The sequence below is a fragment of the Equus przewalskii genome, chromosome 4, assembly GCF_037783145.1.
Source record: "Equus przewalskii isolate Varuska chromosome 4, EquPr2, whole genome shotgun sequence".
NCBI lineage: Eukaryota > Metazoa > Chordata > Mammalia > Perissodactyla > Equidae > Equus > Equus przewalskii.
Window position 1 is genome coordinate 101,908,930 of NC_091834.1, and position 22,905 is coordinate 101,931,834.

At 58.8% G+C, this 22,905-nt stretch overlaps 2 protein-coding genes across 2 annotated transcripts; both read left to right on the forward strand.

Moving 5' to 3' along the window:
• Window positions 1–92: 92 nt before the first annotated feature.
• ABCB8 (ATP binding cassette subfamily B member 8) lies at window positions 93–16,711 on the forward strand. Its single transcript, XM_070616798.1, has 17 exons — window positions 93–314; window positions 3,931–4,243; window positions 4,625–4,780; window positions 4,857–4,951; window positions 5,094–5,199; window positions 5,943–6,104; window positions 6,218–6,303; window positions 6,426–6,523; window positions 6,932–7,037; window positions 10,157–10,190; window positions 10,420–10,556; window positions 10,731–10,825; window positions 10,975–11,108; window positions 11,918–12,065; window positions 13,499–13,749; window positions 14,461–14,601; window positions 16,426–16,711. Exons 1-16 carry the CDS (start codon window positions 220–222, stop codon window positions 14,584–14,586), a joined length of 2,142 nt encoding a protein of 713 aa, XP_070472899.1. The 5' UTR covers window positions 93–219; the 3' UTR covers window positions 14,587–14,601; window positions 16,426–16,711.
• Window positions 16,429–22,585, forward strand: ASIC3 (acid sensing ion channel subunit 3). The gene is made up of 12 exons (XM_070616810.1): window positions 16,429–16,565; window positions 18,460–19,290; window positions 20,025–20,175; window positions 20,370–20,497; window positions 20,716–20,917; window positions 21,025–21,081; window positions 21,184–21,331; window positions 21,583–21,674; window positions 21,768–21,847; window positions 21,945–22,016; window positions 22,205–22,263; window positions 22,405–22,585. The coding sequence occupies exons 2-12, from the start codon at window positions 18,757–18,759 to the stop codon at window positions 22,481–22,483; spliced, it is 1,602 nt and encodes a 533-aa protein (XP_070472911.1). The 5' UTR covers window positions 16,429–16,565; window positions 18,460–18,756; the 3' UTR covers window positions 22,484–22,585.
• The last annotated feature ends 320 nt before the right edge of the window (window positions 22,586–22,905 follow it).

Genomic DNA, 22,905 nt, shown 5'->3' on the forward strand with positions numbered 1-22,905 from the left:
CGGGAAGGCAAGCGGTCTTCTCCAATCACAGTTCCGGAAGGAGGAGGGCTGACAAGGTTTTCTCCAAACGAAGCATGGAACAAGATTGATGCATCTTTCCGCCAATTATCGCCGAGGCGCGAGGGGGTTGCCGGGATGGGGGTCGGAGCCAACATGGAGCCCTCAATGGGGTGAGGGTGAAACTGCCATTGCTGGTGGCTCCTGTTCTCCCGCCCCATCATGTTGGTGCACTTATTTCGGGTTGGGATTCGGGGCGGCCCTCTCCCAGGCAGACCGCTACTACCCTTCTGCTTCCAGACATTCTCGGCCGTCAGGTAAAAAGGGACAAACCTACGGGGAGCGCGGGCCATTGACCGCTCAGCAGGGCGTGGGGCCCGCCGGGAGATGTAGTCCCCCGCTCGCGCGAGGCCTCCTGGGAGTTGTAGGCCCGCCCGGCCCGGGATGGAATGTCACTCCCCGGCAGACTGGCTTCAATTATTTATAGCGACGACCCAGGTGCGATCTGGAGGTTCCGCGCGTCTGCATCCTCGTGTGGGCTGGACAGAGGGAGCGTTCTGGGTCGGTGACCACGCCCGGCTTGTCCTCCCCACCAGGGGGCGCCGTGCTGCAAAGCCCTCGGTCGCCGTTCGAGGCCCCCAACCTCCTTGGAATTGATTTGGCGATTTGGACAAAAATGTTTCTGAACACGAATAATTTATTATTGGTGGTGCTCCCAAGATTCAAAGTGAGCTGAACAAAAGTGGTGCCTAGATCTGGATACTTTCAGCAGAGATAAAGAGTCAATCTAGTAATGCTTCGTGTGAGTTCTTGTGTGTTCGCGCTGCACACGTTGGTCCGAAGGGAGAGAGACGGGTGGGAAACGAACAAGGCCCCTGAAACTGCGACTCCAGTGTAAATGCTTTATGAAAAGGGACTGATTCCCTTTTAATCCTGGACTGAATAATCTGAGGGCCAGGCAGGCAGCAGATTCACAGGGGCGGGTGGGTGTGGACTTGTGTCTTTGGAAAGCCGGTCTGATTGATCGAGGGCAAGAGCTGGGCCGGGCTGGAGCTAGAAGTCCCAGTGCTGGGAATTAATCCGCCAGTTCTTGGCAATAACCAACCCCTGCGTAAAGTCTTAGTTGGATAAGATGAGAGAAGCTGGAAAGCGGCCATGGTAAATTATTAAAAGGTTTAAAAACAGTCCTTCAAAAAAGAGCAAGGGTATTGATATTATTTAAACCGCAGAGAAACCCAGGGAAAGACATCAAATGATGTTCAAGTATTTGTGCGTTAATTAGTGTAGTGTCTTTCACACATGCAAGTCACAACACAATAGATCCTAAAATGAACTTAGTGGGTCCGGACCTTAAAAGTGCGTGTAACAGAATACATGTTAAAAAATTAGGGAAAGTATTGTTATGTGAAGCATTTCAATTTTGTGTGACATATACATTCATTGTACTAGGTCACGATGTAAACTGTATTTTTTAACCTTGGCCTCAGTAACTCTAAAACTTTGCAAAGTCTACAGTAAGGGGTCTGGCCAGATTGTTCTGCATTTCTCATGCGGGTATGCACTCAACAGCCAAGCATTTGCTGTATGTCTGTTATGTACCAGCACTCAGCTAAGTGGTGGGGACATGGTGAATAAGGTGGAGCTTCCTCCCCCAAGGAACCTAGAGTCCAATGGGAAATTGGACAGTTACGCGGGGCAGAAAGAGGATGAGTTTCTCTGTCCAAAATTTAGGATAGATGTAAAGTACACAGTGGAAAACAAGACATAAAAACCAGGCAGGTGGAATGGGCTGGGGGAAGGCCTAACACAGGGGTGGCAAGAAGCCTGGCGTCCCTGAAACAAGAGACGGATGAGATGAGGTCCGCTGTTAGGGTCTGGGAATGTGAAAGACCAGCGTAGTCAAGGAAAAGCCTCTCGCTCTACTGTTTTTTTAAAGCCTTTTCCCATCAGTAGTCTCATTTGGATCTTTGGCATCCCATGATATACTCTGGGCCAGACAACTTCTGCTTCTAGCAGGCCTCCCTCGAGCCAGTCCTGTCATCCCCAGCCAGTCCCCTCTGCTATGATCTTTAAAATGCAAATCTGATTGTCACACCCCAGTCTAAAAACCATGAATATTCCTGTTGCCTTCTTTTTTTTTTTTTTTGAGGAAGGTTAGCCCTGAGCTAACTACTGCCAATCCTCCTCTTTTTGCTGAGGAAGACTGGCCCTGAGCTAACATCCATGCCCATCTTCCTCTACTTTTATATGTGGGACGCCTACCACAGCATGGTGTGCCAAGTGGTGCCGTGTCCACACCTGGGATCCAAACCGGCGAATCCCGGGCTCCCAAGAAGCAGAATGTGCGAACTTAACCGCTGCGCCACTGGGCCGGCCCCAGTCCTATTGCCTTCTAAAGTCCTGGCATTTTATGAGGACTGTAATGCCTGCCCCTGCCCCTGGGCCTCATGTCCCCTCTCCCTTCTGTGTGCCAGGCTTCAGCTCTTCTGTTCCTGACACTTTCTCATTCTTCCCTGCAGGCACTCCAGCATGCCTCCCCTCTGCCCAGAGCTCTTCCCCACTTTATCTCTGCCACCTTCACTTGGCCAGCTCCTTCCTTTCGCCCTCAGGTCTCGTCAGAAAGGCCTTTCCTGCCTCCCTCAGACAGGAAGAGTGCCCTGTGGTTGGTTCCCTTGTCTCTGCACTCGGCAAGCTTTTGTTAGCTGTTTATCCACCCACTAAAGCGTAACCACAATGCGGGTAGTTACTGGGTCTGTCTCATTTGCCTCCTGTTCCCCAGGCCTCATAGCCGAGCCCTGGCGCATAGTAGGCATGCAAACTTGCATTGCCATCTATAGATATGGAAACTGCAGGAAGGAGAATGTGACCTTGGCCTATCCGAGCTGACAAGATATGCTGTTTGGGTTGTTTTTTTTTTTTCCTTTTTCTCCCCAAAGCCCCCCAGTACATAGTTGTATATTCTTCGTTGTGGGTCCTTCTAGTTGTGGCATGTGGGACGCATGAGCAGTGCATGTCCGCGCCCAGGATTCGAACCAACGAAACACTGGGCCGCCTGCAGCAAAGCGCGTGAACTTAACCACTCAGCCATGGGGCCAGCCACATCTGTTTGGGTTTTTATTTCTTTTTTTCCTTCAGCTGATGGAGAGGGAGTGTGTTGCCCTCCCCTCTATATGTTGTCACTTAAGCACTCGAGGCCTGGGAGGAGCCAGGGGGATGGGGTGCCATAAGCATTGCCCACTGGTCAGAAGACTTGCTCCAGTCCTGGCCCTGCCACACGTAGCCTTGGCACACATGGCAGACTAGGGCGAGCCTGGATTCTGGAATCAGACAGCAGATTTCCCCTCTTGTCCCAGTTCTGCTGCTTGGGGACAGATTATTTCTCAGCCCCACATGATTTTTTCATCTATCAAGTGAGAATAATGGCATCTGCCTCCCAGGGAGGCAAGGATTAAATGTGCTGGACTGTTACCTCAGTGAGGTGGGGGCCGTGGCCCAGCGCGGTGCCCTCTCTTACCTCTCTGAGCCATGTTCACCCAGGACCTCATCTGTAAAAGCCATGTCGGGGGCTAACTGCTGTCCAGAGTGCCCTCCAGCTCTGCTGTGCTGTGATCGCAAAGAGCAGGGGCCGGAGATGCACACTGACCCAGAGGTGCCTCCGGAGGCTGAGAGGCCCGCTGTCTGGGAGCCGGCAGCATGGGGAGAGCACTGTTGAGACGTGATTACAGGCTGTTGTCTCATTCCTCAGCTGCTTTGCCTGTGTATGTTTGTCTCAGAAACTGGGGTTGGGTAAGAACAGCCCTGAGAAAGGCGGTGTAGGGCCGCACGGAAGAGGAACGCTGCTCTCCAGAGGGCTCTGCCCGGAGCTCAGCTGTTTGTTGCTCAGTTGGTAGAAAGTCGGGGCCTTGAGCCATCAGTACTGTTCTCTCCCTGCAGGTGCCCAGAGGGCCACCACAGCTCCTGCCTCCTCAGGGCTGTGGCCCAGCTGCGCTCCCAGCTCCGGGCCCGCCTTCCGCGAGCGCCCCCAGCTCCCCACCGAAGCCCTTCCGCCTGGCGCTGGGTTGGGGGCATCCTCCTGGGCCCCGTGGTGCTGAGTAAGTGCCCCCGCCTCTGTCTTGTGGCGCTGTGTGAGGCAGAAGAGGCCCCTCCTGCCTGCTCCAGACCCTGTGTCACGGAGTCCCGCTTTAACTGGAAGCTCTTCTGGCAGTTTCTGCGTCCCCACCTGCTGGTCCTGGGGGTAGCCGTTGTGGTGAGATCTTCTCCTGCCCGCCCCGACCTCCCCCCCCCCACCCCCCCGCACACCAGGGACAGGGAATGATCCAGCCAGGGGATGCAGAAGCCCCAGCTGGAGGTGCATAGGGACAGCTTTCCTGCCTCACCGAGTCTCAGAGGAGACCTCTGGAAGCTGCAGGACTGGCTGGCTTAGGGACCAGGGGCCAAGGACCACCAGGAGAAGCTGCACAGGGTGGCGGGGGGTGTAGGGTGCAGGGGTCTCCAGGGGCTGGCTGCCTGGACTGAGAAGCACAGGAGCAGCCAAAGCATGGACAGCAGCGGGAGAGGAACGGCCAAGGTCGGCTGGGCATGGGGAAGACTGTGGCCCCACACTAAACGTCTGTTCCCCACCCCCCAGCTGGCACTAGGTGCGGCACTGGTGAACGTGCAGATCCCCCTGCTCTTGGGCCAGCTGGTGGAGATCGTGGCCAAGTACACGAGGGACCATGTGGGCAGCTTCCTGACTGAGTCCCGGAACCTCAGCACTCACCTGCTCATCCTCTACGGCATCCAGGTACAGCAGGAGGGAGGGCCTGGGGGCACAGAGAGGAGCCTCCTGGGCACCGCTGAGTGCTGGGCCTCTCCCTCAGGGACTGCTGACCTTCGGGTACCTGGTGCTGCTGTCCCGCATCGGCGAGCGCATGGCCGTGGACATGCGGAGGGCTCTCTTCAGCAACCTGCTCCGGTACCGCCAGCTACAGGGTGCAGGGTGCAGGGGGGTGACTGATGGGCCTCACGGGGTCCCGGGCAATGTCTAGGGCTGGGGCCTCATCCTGAAGTAATGTCTCCCTCTTTTCCCACCTGCTGCCCCTGTGTCCCACCACCAGACAAGACATTGCTTTCTTTGATGCTAAAAAAACAGGGCAACTGGTGAGCAGATTGACAACTGACGTGCAGGAATTTAAATCATCCTTCAAACTTGTCATCTCCCAGGTCAGTGCCCTAGGTCCCCCTGTACACACACACATGCACACACACACACAAACATGCTCCCCAGTGCAATACACCGGGCCAGCCCTGTCCCACCCTGCTGGAGGGCTCCAGCCTAGGCTCACACCGAAGTGAGAAGCCTGCTGTCCGGTGAGGGCATGGGTGAGGGAGCAGGGAAGCTCATGGAGGGGAGGTGCCATGGCGGCGTCCAAGGTCAGGACAGGCTGTTTCTCTCTTGTTCTGAAATCCTACCTCCCCGGAAAACCTTCCCAAGGACTCAGACAAGAGCCTTTCCTGGCACGGCTTGCCAAGAGCAAAATTCTTCGCGCCTGCCTTGCCCCCAGAATGCCTGGCGCACTGGCAAGAAGGAGCAGTGGCTTTTTGCTGTATTCTTGACATGCTCGCCTTGTGCACCCATCTGCTGGGTCATGCAGATGGTGGCCCATGGCAGTTCCTGGGCAGCACTGCCATGCAACTTGCTTTTTGTTCAGTTTCTAGAGCAGAAAGAAAGCAAACTTGGATTTGTCTAGGTGAAGGATGCTGTGGTCTGTAGACATTCTCTCCCAGCCCTTTCATGCCTGCTGGTCAAGAAAGGGTTATATACTGTGACCGGTGGACTGCCAGTTGGTCTCCCAGGGGTCAGACCTGTGGCCTAGGCCTTGTGAGTGTAGAATCGTGGCCAGCTGACCCTTGGTAAAGTCCCCAGGTCATGGTGCTGCTGCCAAACAGCCTTTCCCACTCTCCAGGGGCTGCGAAGCTGCACCCAGGTGGCTGGCTGCCTGGTGTCCCTGTCCATGCTGTCCACGCGCCTCACGCTGCTATTGATGGTGGCCACACCCGCCCTGATGGGAGTTGGCACCCTGATGGGCTCAGCTCTCCGAAAGTTGTCTCGTCAGTGTCAGGAGCAGGTACCAGAATTCCCACCTGTCCTCCTTAGCCTCCCCCTTCCTCTCTGCCCCACACTCTGCTGTCACTCCTCCCCATCTCCAACCTTGCTCCCTGTCCCCTGGATTCCCCGCAGATCGCCAGGGCAACGGGAGTAGCGGATGAGGCCCTGGGCAACGTTCGGACCGTGCGAGCCTTTGCCATGGAGCAGCGGGAGGAGGAGTGAGTCCTGGGCAGGGGTGGAGCACAAAGCGGGGGGTGAGGGGTTCCCCAAACTCACCCCCACCGGCCCTGCACCCCAGCCCAGCTGCTTCCTGAGGACTGGGCTTGGCCTCTGTCCCCAGACACTACGGAGCAGAGCTGGAGGTGTCCCGGTGTAAGGCAGAGGAGCTGGGCAGAGGCATCGCCTTGTTCCAAGGGCTGTCCAACATCGCCTTCAACTGTAAGTGAGCTGATCCCCGCCTGGGACACCCAGGTTGTGGCTGGGCTGAGCTTGGAGGAGCGAAGGACAGTCCCAGCAAGGCGGGCAAGGGGCAGCTCTCCACCTGCTTGACGTCCTTCAGACGTCTGTCAGGGCCAGACACCTGAGGCTGCTGGTGCCAGCGGGCAAGGGGAAAGTGGGCCTGATGTCACAACCGAGCTATGTGTAGAATGCTGCCGGGCCACCCTAGAGGAAGCCAAGGAGGTGTAACACTCGTTACCAAAGGGGGAAACAAAGGCAGGGACTTAGCAAAATTCCTCTCAGTTGGAGGCCAAGCAAGGACTGGAACTGGGGACTAAGACCTGGGCCAACTCTGTCCTCTGCTCCTAGCTGCTTCCATCCTAACCACTTGTCCCCTTCCCCATGCAGGCATGGTCCTGGGCACCCTGTTTATTGGGGGCTCCCTCGTGGCTGGACAGCAGCTGACGGGGGGAGACCTCATGTCCTTCTTGGTGGCTTCCCAGACAGTGCAGAGGTGAGTGTGGGACTGTTCCTGTTCCTAAGGAGCCCTGCTGGGTCAAGGGGCAGGGTGTGCTGCATAGCCCCAGGCCTGCCCAGCTGCCCCAGTGAAGCACAGGCCTGGGAGAGGGCTCCCCACGGCCTCCCCTCAGGCTCCCAGCAGCCCCTCCAACCTCATTCACTGACTCCACACTCAGAAATGCAGGAATCATCCTCAGACTTCCAAACAATTCAAGAGTTTCCTTGACAAGGTTGGTTTGTTTTCAATTGTGGTAAATACACATAACATAAAATTTGCCATCTTAACCATTTTCAAGTACACAGTTTAGTAGCATTATGTACACTCACATTGTTGTGCAGCCATTACCACCATCCATCTCCGGAACTTTTTTATCTTGCAAAACTGAAACTCTGTCCCCATTAGACACTAACCGCCGTCTCCCCTCCCCCAACCCCCAGCACCTCCATTCTACTTTCTGTCTCTGTGACTCTGCCGACTCTGGGGACCTCATATGAGTGGACTCACACAGTATTTGTCCTTTAGTGACTGGCTTATTTCACTTAGCAGAATGTCCTTCAGGTTCATCCATGTCGTAGCATATGACAGGATTTCCTTCCTTTTTAAGGCTGAGTAAGAGTCCACGTATGTCTAGACCATCTTTGACACGCTTTTCAAGAGCTGGCCTACCGGCCTCTGCCTGACTTCCCAGGATGAGAGGCTCCCCTGGGCCCCGCACGCCCCTCCCTCTAGCTCAGGTGGCGGGCTCCCCTCGCCTGCCTTCCAGGCTAAGCACTCGCAGTTCCTTCTGCTGTTTGTCTTCACTTTGTCCTCCCCGCTACACCATGTGTATCATAATACACACAAATACAAATACGTGAGGACAGATAACTGGAGTGAAGACCTGTGGTACCACCAACCACGTCAGCAAAATAGAACATCACTCAGACCCCTCTGTGTGCCTCCCCGTTGCTCCTGATCCTGACTGTCCTCGTGTGCTGGCTCTGGTTCGTGGCATGCCTGTGTGTCGCCCATTTAGAACAGAGTCCCCCACCCTTGGCCTTACTGTCCCGTGTAGGATGGAGCTAACCCCAGACAGGCAGGCAGGAGAGACTCCCTTTCTCCCTGAACCAAGCATTCCACAAAGACTGAATTCTGCCCATCTCTGCAGCCGCAGAGCCCCGTCCTCAGCCCCATTTCTGCTTGGAGCTCATTAGCCTGGGCCCGTTCTGACCTGCTCTGGTCCTGGATGGCCTCATCCCTCCTCCAGCCGGGAGCTGCTCCCTGGTGGCCTTGGGACTGAGGAGCTCTGACTGTTGTAGAGACGGGACTTGGGGCCTCCCCCTGCTGCCCTTCCCCCAGTGCTGACCCCAGGCCAAGCTTTGGCCTCTAATTTTAGTCCTGAGGACCTGTGTGAACCCCACTGGCTCCCTTCACACAGTCACCTCGAGGCCCTCCAAAGGGCAGTGGTGGGAAAGCCTCCCTCCCAGCACCTCCCAGGCCTGGCCCTCCTCCCTCAGACTCGCCTTCTCGTGGGCCCCCTCCCCTTTATGGCCCAAGTACAGACCTTGCCTTTCCTCCCCACTGCACTGCCTGGCCAGTTAGCAGAATTTTATGACAGACACAGACAGCCCAGGGCGTTCGTCTGTGCTGTCCTCTCACAGGCTGCTGGACAGGGCTGCTCTCACAGCCACAAGCCCAGCTTTTTGGGGGCCCCTCACCACATGGAGATTCTTCACCACCCACCTTGGAGGAACTGGGTCTTGTTTATTGAAGAAGCTGGTGTGTTTCCCCCTGGGGTCCTGCAGAGGAGGCAGGGAGGGGTGAGAGGTAGCCTTGCCCTGCCTTCAAGCAGCTTCAACCTTCAGACCCCATCCTCAGTGTCCTTCTTGGTGGCCCTGAGGCCCCAGAGGAGATGGAGAGGTGCCCAGACCACAGCCAGGGCCAGGCCGCCTCATCTGCATCCAGGTCTGGGCCCTCCTGGGAATGGGCTGCCCCCCGCCAGGCCTTGGAGAAGGCCAAGGCCTGCCCTCTGAGCCATCTCTGAGAGGAAGGTCATCGCACCCCGAGTCACGTGTGCCTGGTTTTCAGTTGCTACCCGGCACCTCTGCCAGGCCCTAATGGCTTCCAGATCTCTTGTGGAGAATGTTCTCCCTTCTCATCAACAGATAACTTGCTGTCCTGGCTCTTCCTTGCGTGATGCCTCCCCACTCCCTTTGGCAAGTGCTGATGGCTCTGAGCCTGCCAGAACCATTTCCTGCCGGCTTCTCTCTCCCTCCTTTCCCCCTCCTCCCCTCCCCCCCACCCCCCACCGGCCGCCCTGCTAGGGAATCAGTCTTTCCTCTTCTTCAAGAAAGACCTGCATAGACAATCACAGACGCACACACTGTCACGGGCCGGCCGGGCTGGTCAGGGGCTGGTGACTAAGAAGCAGTGACTCACCTTCCTCCCAGCAGCTGACAGCCCCACACGACAGAGGAGGTGACCCACTGTCTAGACAGACGCACGCTCGCACCATTCCTTACACAGGGAAAGCCCACAATAAATTGTCTCCTGGGGATTTTGTTTTAGGGTTCCCCCCGAGTCCCCATGTGGCCCACTGTCTTCTGTTTTCTTTCTCTGAAAGGATTCACATCCATCTTTCTACCTTAACTAGTCCTTGCTTCCCCCAGCAGTCAGTAGCGCTAGATCTGACCTCGCCTCGTGGGCCCCCCAACTCTGACCTCTGTTGACTGCGGTGGCGACATCCCTGCATGTGGGAGCCAGCCTCCGCCCTGCAGCTGCAGGCAGCGTGGAATCTGACCCCACTGAGCCCTGTGCCTGCTTTCCATGTCTGTCTCCCTGGAGCCCCCAGTTCGGAGGGAGCAGACAGCTGTCAGCCTCATCTGGCCACAGAGAGAATGCGACTCCAAAAGGAGAAGCAACTTGCCGGTGGTCTACCCAGTGCTGCTGGATCCCAGGGCTCCTGATCCCAGATTTCAGGAGTGTTCTCTGTGTGCAGCTCCAGGTCACCTGTTTCCCTGCCTCACCCAACATGCCCCCCATGCAGCTGAGACCCAGACCTTCCCTCTGGCACCATCTTCTCTCAGGCTCTTCTTGGCCCCACTCCTTCAGCCCTTCTCTCCTCCTCCTCGCAGGTCCATGGCCAACCTCTCTGTCCTGTTTGGTCAGGTGAGTGGCAGTTGGGGGTGGGTCCCGGGTTGTGAACACCGGATCTGGGCTGGAGTCCCATCAGCCACCGACATCACTTGTGTGCTTCAGACACTGGGTATCAGGTGGGGGGACACCACAAGCCCCTCCCCGTACCTGCCATGCAGGAGTCTGAGAGATGCTGCTGTGTTCCCACCCATTCCCTCGGCCCTACTCCCTTCTCACCACAGACTTGAAACCCCCTCCCCAGGTGGTGCGAGGACTCAGCGCAGGCACCCGGGTCTTTGAGTACATGACTCTAAGCCCGAGCATCCCGCTGTCCGGGGGCCACTGCGTCCCCAGGGAGCACCTGCGAGGGTCCATCACATTTCACAACGTCTGTTTCAGGTCAGCGTTAGTGGGTGGGCATGGGTAGTTCTCGGGTTGAGGATGGGAGGGGGCCCTGGCTGGGACCTCTGGGTCACTGCTTCCCCCTTTGGGGTACACTGAAACTTCAGGAGGGACCAGGGCAATGAGGGGCTGGGAACCTGGTCTGACTGGGGGTCTCTTGGCTCTTCCCAGTTATCCCTGCCGCCCCAGCTTCCAGGTGCTCAAAGACTTCACCCTCACGCTGCCCCCCGGCAAGATTGTGGCCCTTGTGGGCCAGTCTGGGGGAGGTAAGAGGAACCTGCCACCCTCCTGCCCTGTGACTTTCATTCCCGTGCTGGCCACTCGGAGTGGGTAGGAGGAGGGGTTGCTCTCTCCTGGCACAATCTCCAGAAACCCGTGCCCCAGCCCTGACTGCCCTGCCTCCCCAATTCCCCAGGAAAGACCACCGTGGCTTCTCTGCTTGAGCGCTTCTACGACCCCACAGCGGGCAAAGTGACGCTGGACGGGTGGGACCTGCGCACCCTGGACCCCTCGTGGCTCCGGGGCCAGGTCATCGGCTTCATCAGCCAGGTGTGGAGAGAAGAGGCCTGCCTCACGGCGGGGTCACCCAGGAAATGTGACTTTATCTTTCACCCCGCCACTCTCCCCTGCAGCCCTGCCTCTCTCTCAGTCTGCACGGCACCATCCCCGCATCATCCCCTGCTCTTGGGGGGCTTTGCCCTCCTTCAGTCTTCCCTGGCATTCACTGGGTCAGAGGCGCCCGCGTCCCCAGCCCCCGCGTCCCCAGCCCCTGCAGCTCTGCCCTCATACCCTCCAGGCACGACCTCTCCATTAAAGGGATCCAAGCAGGCCGGGTGGGATGGCCGCTTTAGGATCCCTGGGTGGGCTGACAAGAGGTCTCGAGACACCCAAGCAGTTTTGCTGGGGACTGCTGGTGGCCCACCCGCCCACTCAGGGAAGACTCGTGGCCCCTCCCTAGAGTGTTCAGTGCCACTGCTTTCCCTCTGCCTGAGGCGGCCCTGCCCAGTCAGGGTCATCTCCCCCTACCCCCAATGTGTGGATAAGAAGGGCTCCCTTACCCCACAAGGACTATCTGCCACCCCCTCCCTCCCCATCTCCCCAGAGATGGGGGGCTCTGCCCGCTGGCCTTGCTCTCTCAGCCACCTTCCCGCTCCTGCTGAGGGCTCCGTGCCCTGCGGGAGGCTCAGCCTCTCCCCCCTTGGATGGACCTCTCTGTCCTCATTCGACCTGTAACTTTGAACTGCCCCTGCCTGCCCTCCAAGGGGTCCCGGTCTGGCAGAAATAGCCTTTTCTGGCGTGCCTCGGGGTTCGGGGCAAAGTTAGAATGTTTCCTGTGCACGCCCCCACCCCCGCCCCAGGAGCCAGTCCTGTTCGGAACGACAATCATGGAGAACATCCGTTTTGGGAAGCTGGATGCCTCCGATGAAGAGGTTTATGCGGCTGCCCGGGAAGCCAATGCCCATGAGTTCATCGCCAGCTTCCCCGAGGGCTACAACACCATAGTCGGTGAGTTCCAGGGACGGCATCCTGTTAGGGGCTGCGGGGCCCACGGCCGGAGGCTGGGATCACGGAGGACAGGAACACAGGCATGGCCTCAGGGAAGACCCAACCAGAACCGTCTCCGAGAGGGACAGAGATGGTTCTGTGGGGACAGGGGAGTCCAGGCGCATGCGGTTCAGCTACAAGCAGGCTGCGAGACAATCTGACAGGGAACGCAATTACAGGACCCAGCCAGGGACACACGTGAGCTGTGGTGCTGGGACTCTCTAGAGCTTACCAGGGGCCTCCGTGTCCCAAGACCCGACCAGAAGCAATGGGGTGTTCTCTCCTCGTGGTCGTTTATCCTTCTGGCTCCTATCTTTTTGTTCTTTAATGTAAAGGTGGTTCCTGTCTTGTTATCCAGTGGGATTGATTTGATTGAGCAAGTCTCCCTTCTGACTTACCCAGGAGAGGGCTCTGGTGGTTCTGGAACATTGAAATCTTGTAGCATCGCACTAGAGTATTCAATTGCAGTTTGCAACTTTGTGTGTTTATCTCAGAGGTCTTTTGTCCAACCTTTGGGGCCATGTTATCGTCCAGAGTCTCTTGGCTCTTTTGCAGAATGTTCCAGCACATCTCAAGGTGCAGGCATATCTGGGGTTCTCAACTCTTCTTGAAACTTAGGCCTCAGTCTAGCTGGGCTGCCTTCCCCGTGGTGCTCCCACTGTCTTGAGCCACCCTTCGCTTTCTGTTACTGATGTAGCTGCTCTTCCCACTGCTCAGATTACACGCCCCCTGACCGGAGGAGCCGTGCCCACACCTCTCAGGTGGCACTTCCCTTGTCCCTCTGACCCCAGCTCGCTCCCAGGCTTCTCTGGGGCTTTACAGCCCTCACTGCTCTGGGACTGCTGTCACTTTGAGGCTCTTTCAGGCTCCCAGGCCGCCACCTCTGCTGTCCTCTGTGGGCATTTTAGATCCCAAGTGTGGTTTCCCCAGAATGCCCGGGCAGTGGGCTTCGAATCCCACCATGCCGTCACCAAACTCCAGGAGCCCACTTCTGGGTCCTGGATGTCCCCAGAGCAGCAGAGACGTGGGAGCCCAGGAGAAGGGGGCTAGAGCTGCAAGGCCAGGGCAGGGATAGGGCCCTTCATGGCTCTGAGACCCTGCTGGGCTGCGGGAGGGGCACTTGGTGACTCCTCCAGGGTGCAGTGAGCCCCACCATGTGCACGACTCCTGTCATCTCGGGTAAGTGTGCACACCTTTGCACAGGAATGTAGGGTCAAGATGCTGATAGGCGTCACCCCTGCCCTGAGAGAGGCAGGACAGATGGGCACAGTGCTGGGGAGGACCCCGCGGGGCCAGATGGGAAGTTCCCAACAGCCCTGGTGCCCCTTTGCGGGGCCGCCCCCGAGTGCAGAGCTGAGGATCGCTTCAGGCCCCTGCCCTGTCCCCCTTCCCAGGTGAGCGGGGTGCGACCCTGTCTGGTGGTCAGAAGCAGCGCCTGGCCATCGCCCGCGCCCTCATCAAGCAGCCCACGGTGCTGATCCTGGATGAGGCAACCAGCGCACTGGACTCAGAGTCTGAGCGGGTTGTGCAGGAGGCCCTGGACCGTGCCAGTGCTGGCCGCACTGTCCTGGTCATCGCCCACCGGCTCAGCACTGTACGTGGGGCCCACCGCATCGTCGTCATGGCCCACGGCCGTGTCTGTGAGGTCAGCAGGGGCCCGGGGAGCAGGTTGATGGGTTGGTTCAGCTTCAGCCATGGACACAGTGGAAGGAGTGGCTCAGCTGAGCTGTGTGAGGGTCTGGCCTGGCCCTGGGGGCTTGGGGCCATATTCTGGACGGAGCGCCCCATGTTGATTCAGGAGTTTCTGCCCTTAGATGACCCCTGGCCTTTCGGAGCTCCAGTTTCTGCCTCTGTGCCTGGGGGTAGTAGAGTTGCACCCAGGATCAAAGGGAGGTGTACTCGGAGAAGTGTACAGTGCTGGGGGCGGGGGCTGGGGTGCAGAAGAGGCAACACCAGGGGCCCTGATCAGGGACCTGCCAGGAGCAGCACCCCAGAGACTGGGTCTGCAGTAGGGCTGGGAGGCTGCGTGGGGCCGGCTGCCAGCCCCCCAGCCGCTTGTTCAAGCCAAAGCTGAGAGGGTCTGAGGGGCAGTAGGCCCTGAGCTGGACTCTGTGGGCTCTGTAAGGGAAACAGCAGGACACAGATGCTCGTCCAAAATACAGCTAAGCAGGGAGTTGGCACTTACAAATACAGGTGTGCCAGTGGCGATATGTAATCAGTTGTGCTTTGGTTTCAGTGTCTGGGACATTGGCTTAGGTGATGGTGAACCCAGTGACTGATAAGAAGCAGGCCTTCCTAGAGCTCTGAACTCTGAGCTGCGTTGGGGTAACCATCTGCCTCTCCGTCTCCTCTCCAGGTGGGGACCCACGAAGAGCTCCTGAAGAAAGGTGGGCTCTATGCAGAGCTCATCCGGAGACAGGCCCTGGATACCCCACCTCCTGAGACGCCCAGTGGCCCCAGGAACCGCCACCCCAAGTCCTGATTATGGCCTTCTAAGGTCTGGTCGCTGCTGAGCATCAGTGCCCAGGGCCTCGGCTTGGCTCGGGGGAGCTCGCAGGGACTGAGCTCCTGGGAGGGCCAGCATGCTGGGGTGTGGGCTGCTGCCACCGCTCCCCTGCTCACAATAAAACCCGGCTGAGCACAGGGCTGGGAGGAGGTTGGGAGGAGGCTGGGACCACTCCCATCCGCTCCCCATCCTGCCGCCAGGCCACCTCTCTCCTGCCAGAGCCACAGAGTTATTGGGCTACACAGGGCAAGAGCCAGAGTCCCTGGGCCCTGCTCTGCTCCCCGATTTTGTTCAGACTCTCCCCACCCCTCTCAGAAACCCTGCCGAGTCCCTCACTCCCCCTGACAGTCCCTCGCTACCCCTGACAGCCTAGGGGTGTCCAGGCCCCAGCTCCAGGGGATTTTACGAGTCAGGGTCTGCGAGGGGGTATGAGCATTCAGACTAGGTTCTTCCCCACACCTATGGCCAGGACCTTGCTTTCCTAGACCGACCCATGACACTGCTCCGTCCCCACTGCTTCTCTGGGCCCCGGGAGAAGGAGCCCACCCCTTGGGCCAACACCTTGAACCCACAGTCCCCATCCTCAGAACAACTTCCTTCTCCCTGCTTCATTAACACAGACCTTTTTCTAGATTTTGCCCTCCCCTCATCCAAATGCAACAGATGACACACACACGCAGACATGCGCGCTGGCTCTTGGGGAGGGGTAGGAGGGGCAGGCGCACTATGGACGGTCCCACGAGGAGCTCCCAGCTGGCCTGGCTGTCTAACCTCTGCCCTGGCACTGCATGCAAGTCTGTCACCAAGTGAGATTGTGGACAGCCCCATTTCTATGGGAGGACACTCAGCTGTGAAGGGGACAGAAGGAGCTGACACCCTAGATTCCAGCCACAGGGCACGTGGTGCCAACAGTCACCAAACACTAGGGGGCAGTTAATGCCAAGCCCCTCAGGCTGACACAATATGATACCAGTCTAAGAAGGAGTGGTCACTGCCAGACCAAGAGAAGGTGGGACTGGAGCCTCACCTTGAAAGAGGATGGGCCAACTGCCCACATGGCATGAGTCTGTGGCCCTACAGCTGTGAATGAGGTGGGGCTGGATTCCCTTCAGATTCTGCGGACCTGGGAGCAGCCAGGGTTTCCCACCAGCCCTCCTCATGGACTCCCAGAGCCAGCTGTCTCTCCTGCCCTGATTCTGCCCATGTCACTTCCCACTGGGAAACCTTACCCCACGGCCATGTCCAAGCTGAGGACTCCACTCAGCTCTGCTCCCTAGGGTGGGGAAGAGGGTTTGCCTGTGCCGGACCTTTGAGCCAGCCCAGCGTTTTGTATTTATCCTGTGGCACAGAAGGGTGGTGCTGTGTGTCATGGGGGCAGCAGCCATGTGTTGGATGAGCAGAGCTGGCTGCCGCTGGAGGCCAGCCTGGAGGAGAGGTGTGAGTGCAGGAGCCAGGGGTGAAAGACCCCGCAGCCTCTGGGTGTGGTTTAGGGCAAACCGCCTGAAGTATCCCAGGGCCACAGCCACTCTTGTTTGATGCCCCACTTCCTGACTGCTCAGAGGTCACATTCCAGGGCAGCCACAGCCCAGGAAGCAGAGTGCGGCGGGCTGGCTCCGGGTTGCTTTGCCACTAAACACCCCCCTAGTGCATCCAAGAGCAGGCCTCAGCTCCCCAGCCAAGCCCACACTGGCCTGCCGGGCCCCACCCTCAAGGGAGAGCCTGCCAAGGCCAGCTCCGGCTCCACCAGCTCCAGCCCAGCCTCAGGCCGCCCAAGACATCTGACACCAGATTTGAGGTCTCTCCTTATCTCTTCAGGGTGGCCTCTCTGAATCCTGCCTCCCCACCCCAGGAAAGTAGTGAGACCCATGGCGAGCGCTGGGCAGGAAGGCCCTGCAGTGGGCTGCACACTGGCCATGGAGCCTTGACCTCAGCCCTGGCTCCCGCAGCTAGTCAAGGTAGATCGTAAGTCTGGCTGTGCTTCGTCTTGAAAGGTTGTTTTAAGAGTTTAAATGGGATAATCTGTGGGAGAGTACTCAAAACTCACAATGCTGCAGCCTCAGAAGGTGGTCATATCTGTGCAATAAACCCTGTTATCCACTCATTCTGCCCAAAATTTGTGTTCGTTTAGCACCTACCATGTACTGCCATGTCTGCAGTGGGGACGAGGACCTCCCTGCTATGAAGCCTCCAGTCTCGGCGGGACAGACAGATGGGCAGGCAATTGCAGCACCATGTGATATTCAGTTGGCGGACTATCTGCCACTCATGGCCAAGAGCCCAGCGTGAACCCAGAGGCCTCAAATGCTTTGTGGAAGGAGATAGAGTAGAAAAAAGTTTCAGTAAATTAAGGGAGATAAACGTGCTTTCTCTCAGGCTTACGGTGCAGCATCTCCCCATTCCCAGATACACAGAGGTCAGAGGAGCATTACACCAAAGGCAGAGCTTGACACAAGAATCAGGCCCAGACACGGTCCTGCATGCAGCGTGTCTGAGCTGGCTCCTGTGGCCCTAAGCTGCCCAGCCCTCCTGCTGCTGCTGCTTTTTCCCTGTGCCTTGGGTCCCCAAGACATCATCATCCCACTTCAGGCTGGCTGGCACTAGCCTTGCAGACCGCAGCTCTGCTTCAGCCGCAGCAAGTCCCTACTCTGGCCCATTGTCTCGTTGGCCTGGATCATCTGAGGCATCTTCAGTCAAATGTGCTGGCTCTGCCCTCTCAGGACCAGTGTTGTCACACCATGCTATGTACTGTGGCCAGGGCACCCCAGCCAGTTCAGGGGGACAGCATTTCTTCCTTTAGAAAAGCCTCACACACAACAGGCAAACTCCTGTGTTAGTGATGGGAGTGCAAAATGGTGTAGCTCCCACGGCGGGGAATTTTGTCGTATTCGTCAGATTACCCACACAGTTGCCTCTTGACCTGTAGTTCTATTTCTGGGATTTTACATCTGTGCAATGGTACTGAGAACACTGTTGTTGGTAGTGGAAGACTGGAAACCCCCAGTGTTAGGGGCCTGGTTACAGGAACAATGGTGCATCCACATAATGGAATATTGTGCAGCCTTTTAAAGAGGTGGAAGTTTTCCAGGTACTGGATATCACATGGTCTCCAGAATATGTTGTTAATTGAAAAGATGTGAAACCACAGGGCACCCACATTACCTGGGAGGGTGGCACGTGTGCACCCATGTTACTTGGGACGGTGGCAGGTGAGCCCACAATCATTGTGGCAAAGGCCAACTTCCCAGACAGGAGGGGTGAATGCGGGGTGGTGGGAAAGGGCCTCTTGAGAGACAGACTACCCCTTGACACGGGACTAGAAGAGGCCCTGCCTATCCAGTGTAGGCCAGGACACGGGGGCTCTGAAAGAGGAAACTGCTGATGCCAAACTCCCCACCACTTTCCAGCTTGGTCAAGAGCCAACTCTGCTCTTTGTGAAAGAACAAATGATCCCGGGTAAGGTTCGTGGGAAGGGAGAAGAGAGGAGAGAGGGGCTAGGCCAAGGGTCAGCAACTGACCCTCAGGCTGGACATACAGTGGCTGCAGCTGGGAGCCTAGAGGGCCCCAAGGGCACCCCCAGCCCCAACTGTCTCTGGGCTCCCCTCAAGCCCTCCCCAGGATTGCTGTGGTTTCCTCCTGGCGCCTCTGGTCTCCACGGCCACAGGCCCACGCTGCACTAATGGCTCAGCCTGGGGCCCCAGGGACCTCCCCCGCCCCCCAGCCTGCTCTGCGGCCCCCTTGCCCCCTCACTGCTGAAACCCAATCCTCTGCGGCAGCTCAGGCTCGGCAGAGCAGCCTCCAGCAGAGCGGGCCTGCTTCCACAGCACCGCGCCACACCTGTCTTTGCTGCAGAGCCCCCAGCCCAGCGCTGAGCCCAGCAGAGCTACAGCCTGTTCCTGGAGAAGGTCAAGCTGGACCAGCTAGGCTGCCGCATGCAACCCCACCAGGCCAGTGCCTCCCCACCTCGGTCTGGACTCCTCTCCTCTGCCCTCTCCTCTCCTTGCCTCACCTGCACTGACCCCTGACTGGCCACCAGAATCCTCTCTCAGCCCCTCGGGGTCCTCGGACTGACCTTCTCTCTTCCTCTAAGCCTCTGCAGTCTGCTCACCAACCCCAGGCCTCTTAGTCCCCCCACCTCACGCTCCAGCCATGAAGCCCCCGTCAGGGCTGGAGGAGGCCCGGCGGCCGGCCTCGGACATCTGCGTGTTCGCCAGCAGCTGCACGCTGCACGGGCTGGGCCATGTCTTCGGCCCTGGGGGCCTGACCCCGCGCCGGGGGCTGTGGGCAGCAGCTGTGCTCCTGTCGCTGGCTGCCTTCCTCTACCAGGTGGCTGAGAGGGTGCGCTACTACGGGGAGTTTCACCACGAGACGGCCCTGGACGAGTGCGAAAGCCACCAGCTCACCTTCCCGGCGGTCACCCTGTGCAACATCAACCCGCTGCGCCGCTCGCGCCTCACACCCAACGACCTGCACTGGGCCGGGCCCACGCTGCTGGGCCTGGAGCCCGCCGAGCACGCAGCCTTCCTGCGTGCCCTGGGCCGGCCCCCCGCACCGCCCGGCTTCATGCCCAGTCCCACCTTCGACACGGCCCGACTCTACGCCCGGGCCGGGCACGCCCTTGAGGACATGCTGCTGGACTGCCGCTACCGCGGCCAACCGTGCGGGCCTGAGAACTTCACCTCGGTGAGACGACCACTCAACCAGTCCTGCCAGGGACCCAGGAGCGCCAGCCAGTCCCTGCCCAGGACCAGCAATCGCCAGCTTTGCCAGCCCAGGCTCCCCCAAAGCCAGGGAACCTTAACCCCTGTGCCCCGGGATCCTTTCTTTCCCAGCCAGACCATGGGCTCCTCACCCCACCAGCACCCTTCTGGTCAGCCCAAGAAGCTGTCCTCCTTGGGGCTCCCTCCCTGTCACTCAGCAGGACTGCAGTGGGCAAGGTCACATCTCCCAGCATGGGCACTCACCAGGCTGGCCCTGGGCCCAAGGTCTGGTTGTGGAGACCCTGCTCCTGGGAGGTGAGGGGACTCTAGTGGGACTGTCTTAGGGCAGAAGATTCCTCTCTCTGGCAGTGGGAGGGGGCTTGTTTTCCCTCTGCCTCTTCAACATTCTGCCAGTCCTGGAGGAGGGCAACTGGGACCCACTTCCTTTTACACCAGTCCAAAGAAACATTTGCCCTGTAAGATGTGCCCTGGGCGGGGGCGGGGGTAACTGGAGTGATGGGAGCCAATGAGGGTCCAACTACATGTGCCTGGATGAGGGTGGGGCTGGGGGCATTGAGATGTGGGCTTCAGTGTTCAAAGAAGAGACCCAAAGAAAGGACGGGGAGGGGAGCAGTCCCATAGTCCTTGTGTTTGCTGGGGGAAAGGGCTGGCTGGGCTTTCTGTTCCCTGGTGAGGTTTGTCCTCTGTCACCCCTAGATCTTCACCCGGATGGGGCTGTGCTACACCTTTAACTCTGGCGCCAACGGGGCAGAACTTCTCACCACTCCCAAGGGTGGCATGGGCAACGGCCTGGAGGTCATGCTGGACGTGCAGCAGGATGAGTATCTGCCTGTGTGGAGGGACACGGGTATGCAAGCACGTGTCTGAGGTTGGGGGTGGTGCAGATGGGAAGGAGAGGAGGTGCAGGGAGGGCCCCAGAGCATGGGCTTTCTTGTGAGAAGAGCACGGGCTTGGCCCATCACAGTCCTAGGGATAGTGGGCTGCAGCAGGGGGTCTCCTGGGACCCAGGCCTCAGGCTTCAGGGTCCCGCTTCCCCTGCAGAGGAGACCCCATTTGAGGTGGGGATCCGCGTGCAGATCCACAGCCAGGAGGAGCCGCCCATCATCGACCAGCTGGGCTTTGGGGCTGCCCCAGGCTACCAGACTTTTGTGTCCTGCCAGAAGCAACAAGTATCCTCCTCTGGGCCTCCGAACCAGCCCCGTCGTCCCCCTCCCCGTCGTCCCCCCCCCCCCCCCCGCAATCCTCTCTTTCAGCCCACACCACCTCCGACCCTACCCCTGGAACCTCAGACCAATCCCAGGGGCCTCTGCCCCACAGTGACCCTCACGTTCTATCTACCTGGGTCTCACACTTCTCCCAGAAGCCTCCTTAACCAATCTCTCTACAGCTGAGCTTCCTGCCACCGCCCTGGGGCGACTGCAGCTCCGAAACTCTGGACCCCGACTTTGAGTCGGAACCCGCTGGTCCCCTGGATCCCCCCAGACCCAACCCAGGCCCCAGCCCTCCCTACAGTCTAATGGGGTGTCGCCTGGCCTGCGAGACCCGCTACGTGGCTCGGAAATGTGGCTGCCGAATGATGCATATGCCTGGTAAGGGGCTGGGAGAGCGGAGGAGGAGGGCGGCGGGAGGGAGGCACCGGGGTGGGTGGGTGCCTGGGGATCCTCTCCTGAAACGTTCTCCTCCCCCTACACCCCAGGCGGCGCGCCGGTGTGCAGCCCCCAGCAGTACAAGGACTGTGCCAATCCGGCGCTGGGTAAGGGGCAGACCTCCCCTGCATCCCGTCTCCACCCCGCTCGGCCTGAGCCTCCGACCCCGCCCGGCCGGCGGCGCTAACCCGGGCGACTGTGGCCCACAGACGCCATGCTGAGGAAGGACGCGTGCGCCTGCCCCAACCCGTGCACCAGCACGCGGTACGCCAAGGAGCTCTCCATGGTGCGGATCCCAAGCCGCGCCGCCGCCCGCTACCTGGCCCGGAAATACAACCGCAGCGAGGCCTACATCGCGTGAGCGGGGCTGGGCCGGGAGGCGGGGCGGGCGGAGCGGCGCCCTCCTCCGGGCCGAGCCTTTGGGCGCACGCCCTGCTGGGCAAGGTGCTTAACCTTTCTGATGCCGTCTCTTCTGCAAATGGGGGCGGCGATGCCCCTCCTAGGGCTGTTGAAAGGAGTCAGAGACCAGAGAACGCGCACCTGTTTCCTGCTAGCAGCCGGCACCAGAGGGTGTCCAGCGAACTTTCCTGGCCTCTCTTTTCCTCCAGGGAGAACGTACTGGTGCTGGACATCTTCTTTGAGGCCCTCAACTATGAGACAGTGGAGCAGAAGAAGGCCTATGAAGTTTCGGAGCTGCTCGGTGTGTGGGTGTTCATGCGCGCTCGCGCAGGGCACCCCCAGGGTGTGGGCAGAGCAAGTGGCTGTGAGCTGACTGGTGATTCTGTCTCTGCAGGCGACATTGGGGGCCAGATGGGGCTGTTCATTGGGGCCAGCCTGCTCACCATCCTTGAGATCCTGGACTACCTCTGTGAGGTGGGCCCAGGCCCCAGCTGGGGGAGGGGGAAGGAATCTATCCACAGGATCCAGGAGAAGGTGCGCGCTGGCCACCTGCCCCAATGCTTGCCCCCAGGTGTTCCGAGACAAGGTCCTGGGATACTTCTGGAACCGAAAGCGCTCCCAAAGGCACTCCAGCACCAATCTGGTAACAGCCCCGTCTTCCTCCCCAGCATCTCCACCGTGGGTGCTCTGCCCCTCCCCATGGAGCCTAGAACACCATCCCTACCCAGCTGAGAAGAAAATAGAGTAGTGGGTGAGGGGCGTGCAGTAACCTTGACTGGTCCCTAGGGGGAGGACCCCTCCCCTCCTTTGACCCTCTCCTTCCTCCCACAGCTTCAGGAAGGGCTGGGCAGCCATCGAACCCAAGTTCCCCACCTCAGCCTGGGCCCCAGGTAACGAAATGGCTCCCTAAGGTCAAGGGAGGAGGGGCAAGTCTGGCAGAGGGTGAAGTTCAGGTCCAGGAGGGCAGGGGCAGGAGCAGGGCAGTGGGTGTGAGGCCTCCTGTCCCAGTGCTGTGGTCTGTGTCTCACCAGGCCTCCCACCCCGCCCTGTGCTGTCACCAAGACTTTCTCTGCTTCCCACCGCACCTGCTACCTCGTCACACGGCTCTAGACCCTGTGACTGTGTCTTCAGGGCTGCACCTTGGCATCTTGGACATGCCCAGCCTGCACATGTCTTTGCCATCTTCACCCCAAATAAAATTCTAGTGCATCAGTCTCAGCTGTTCTTCCTACAGGCGGTCTAGTCAGGATAAGGTCAGCCCTACTCAGGCACAAGATGACCTGCCAGCCATCTTACAGTGGACATGGTGTCTGAAATGTGGGCTGGGTCCCAGTTAACCACCAGAAATCTCTCTGGGAGAGAAGAGGAGTAAGAGGGCATCAGTCATTTGAACCTCAGTGTGAATGAGTTCATCAGACTCTCAGAGAGAGCGGAGCCCAAAGCCAGGTGTGCAGGCAGAGAGAAGTCAGGGGTAGGACAATCGCATTTGGGGTACTATAACGGAATAGCTGGAAGAAGCCTCTGACCCAGAG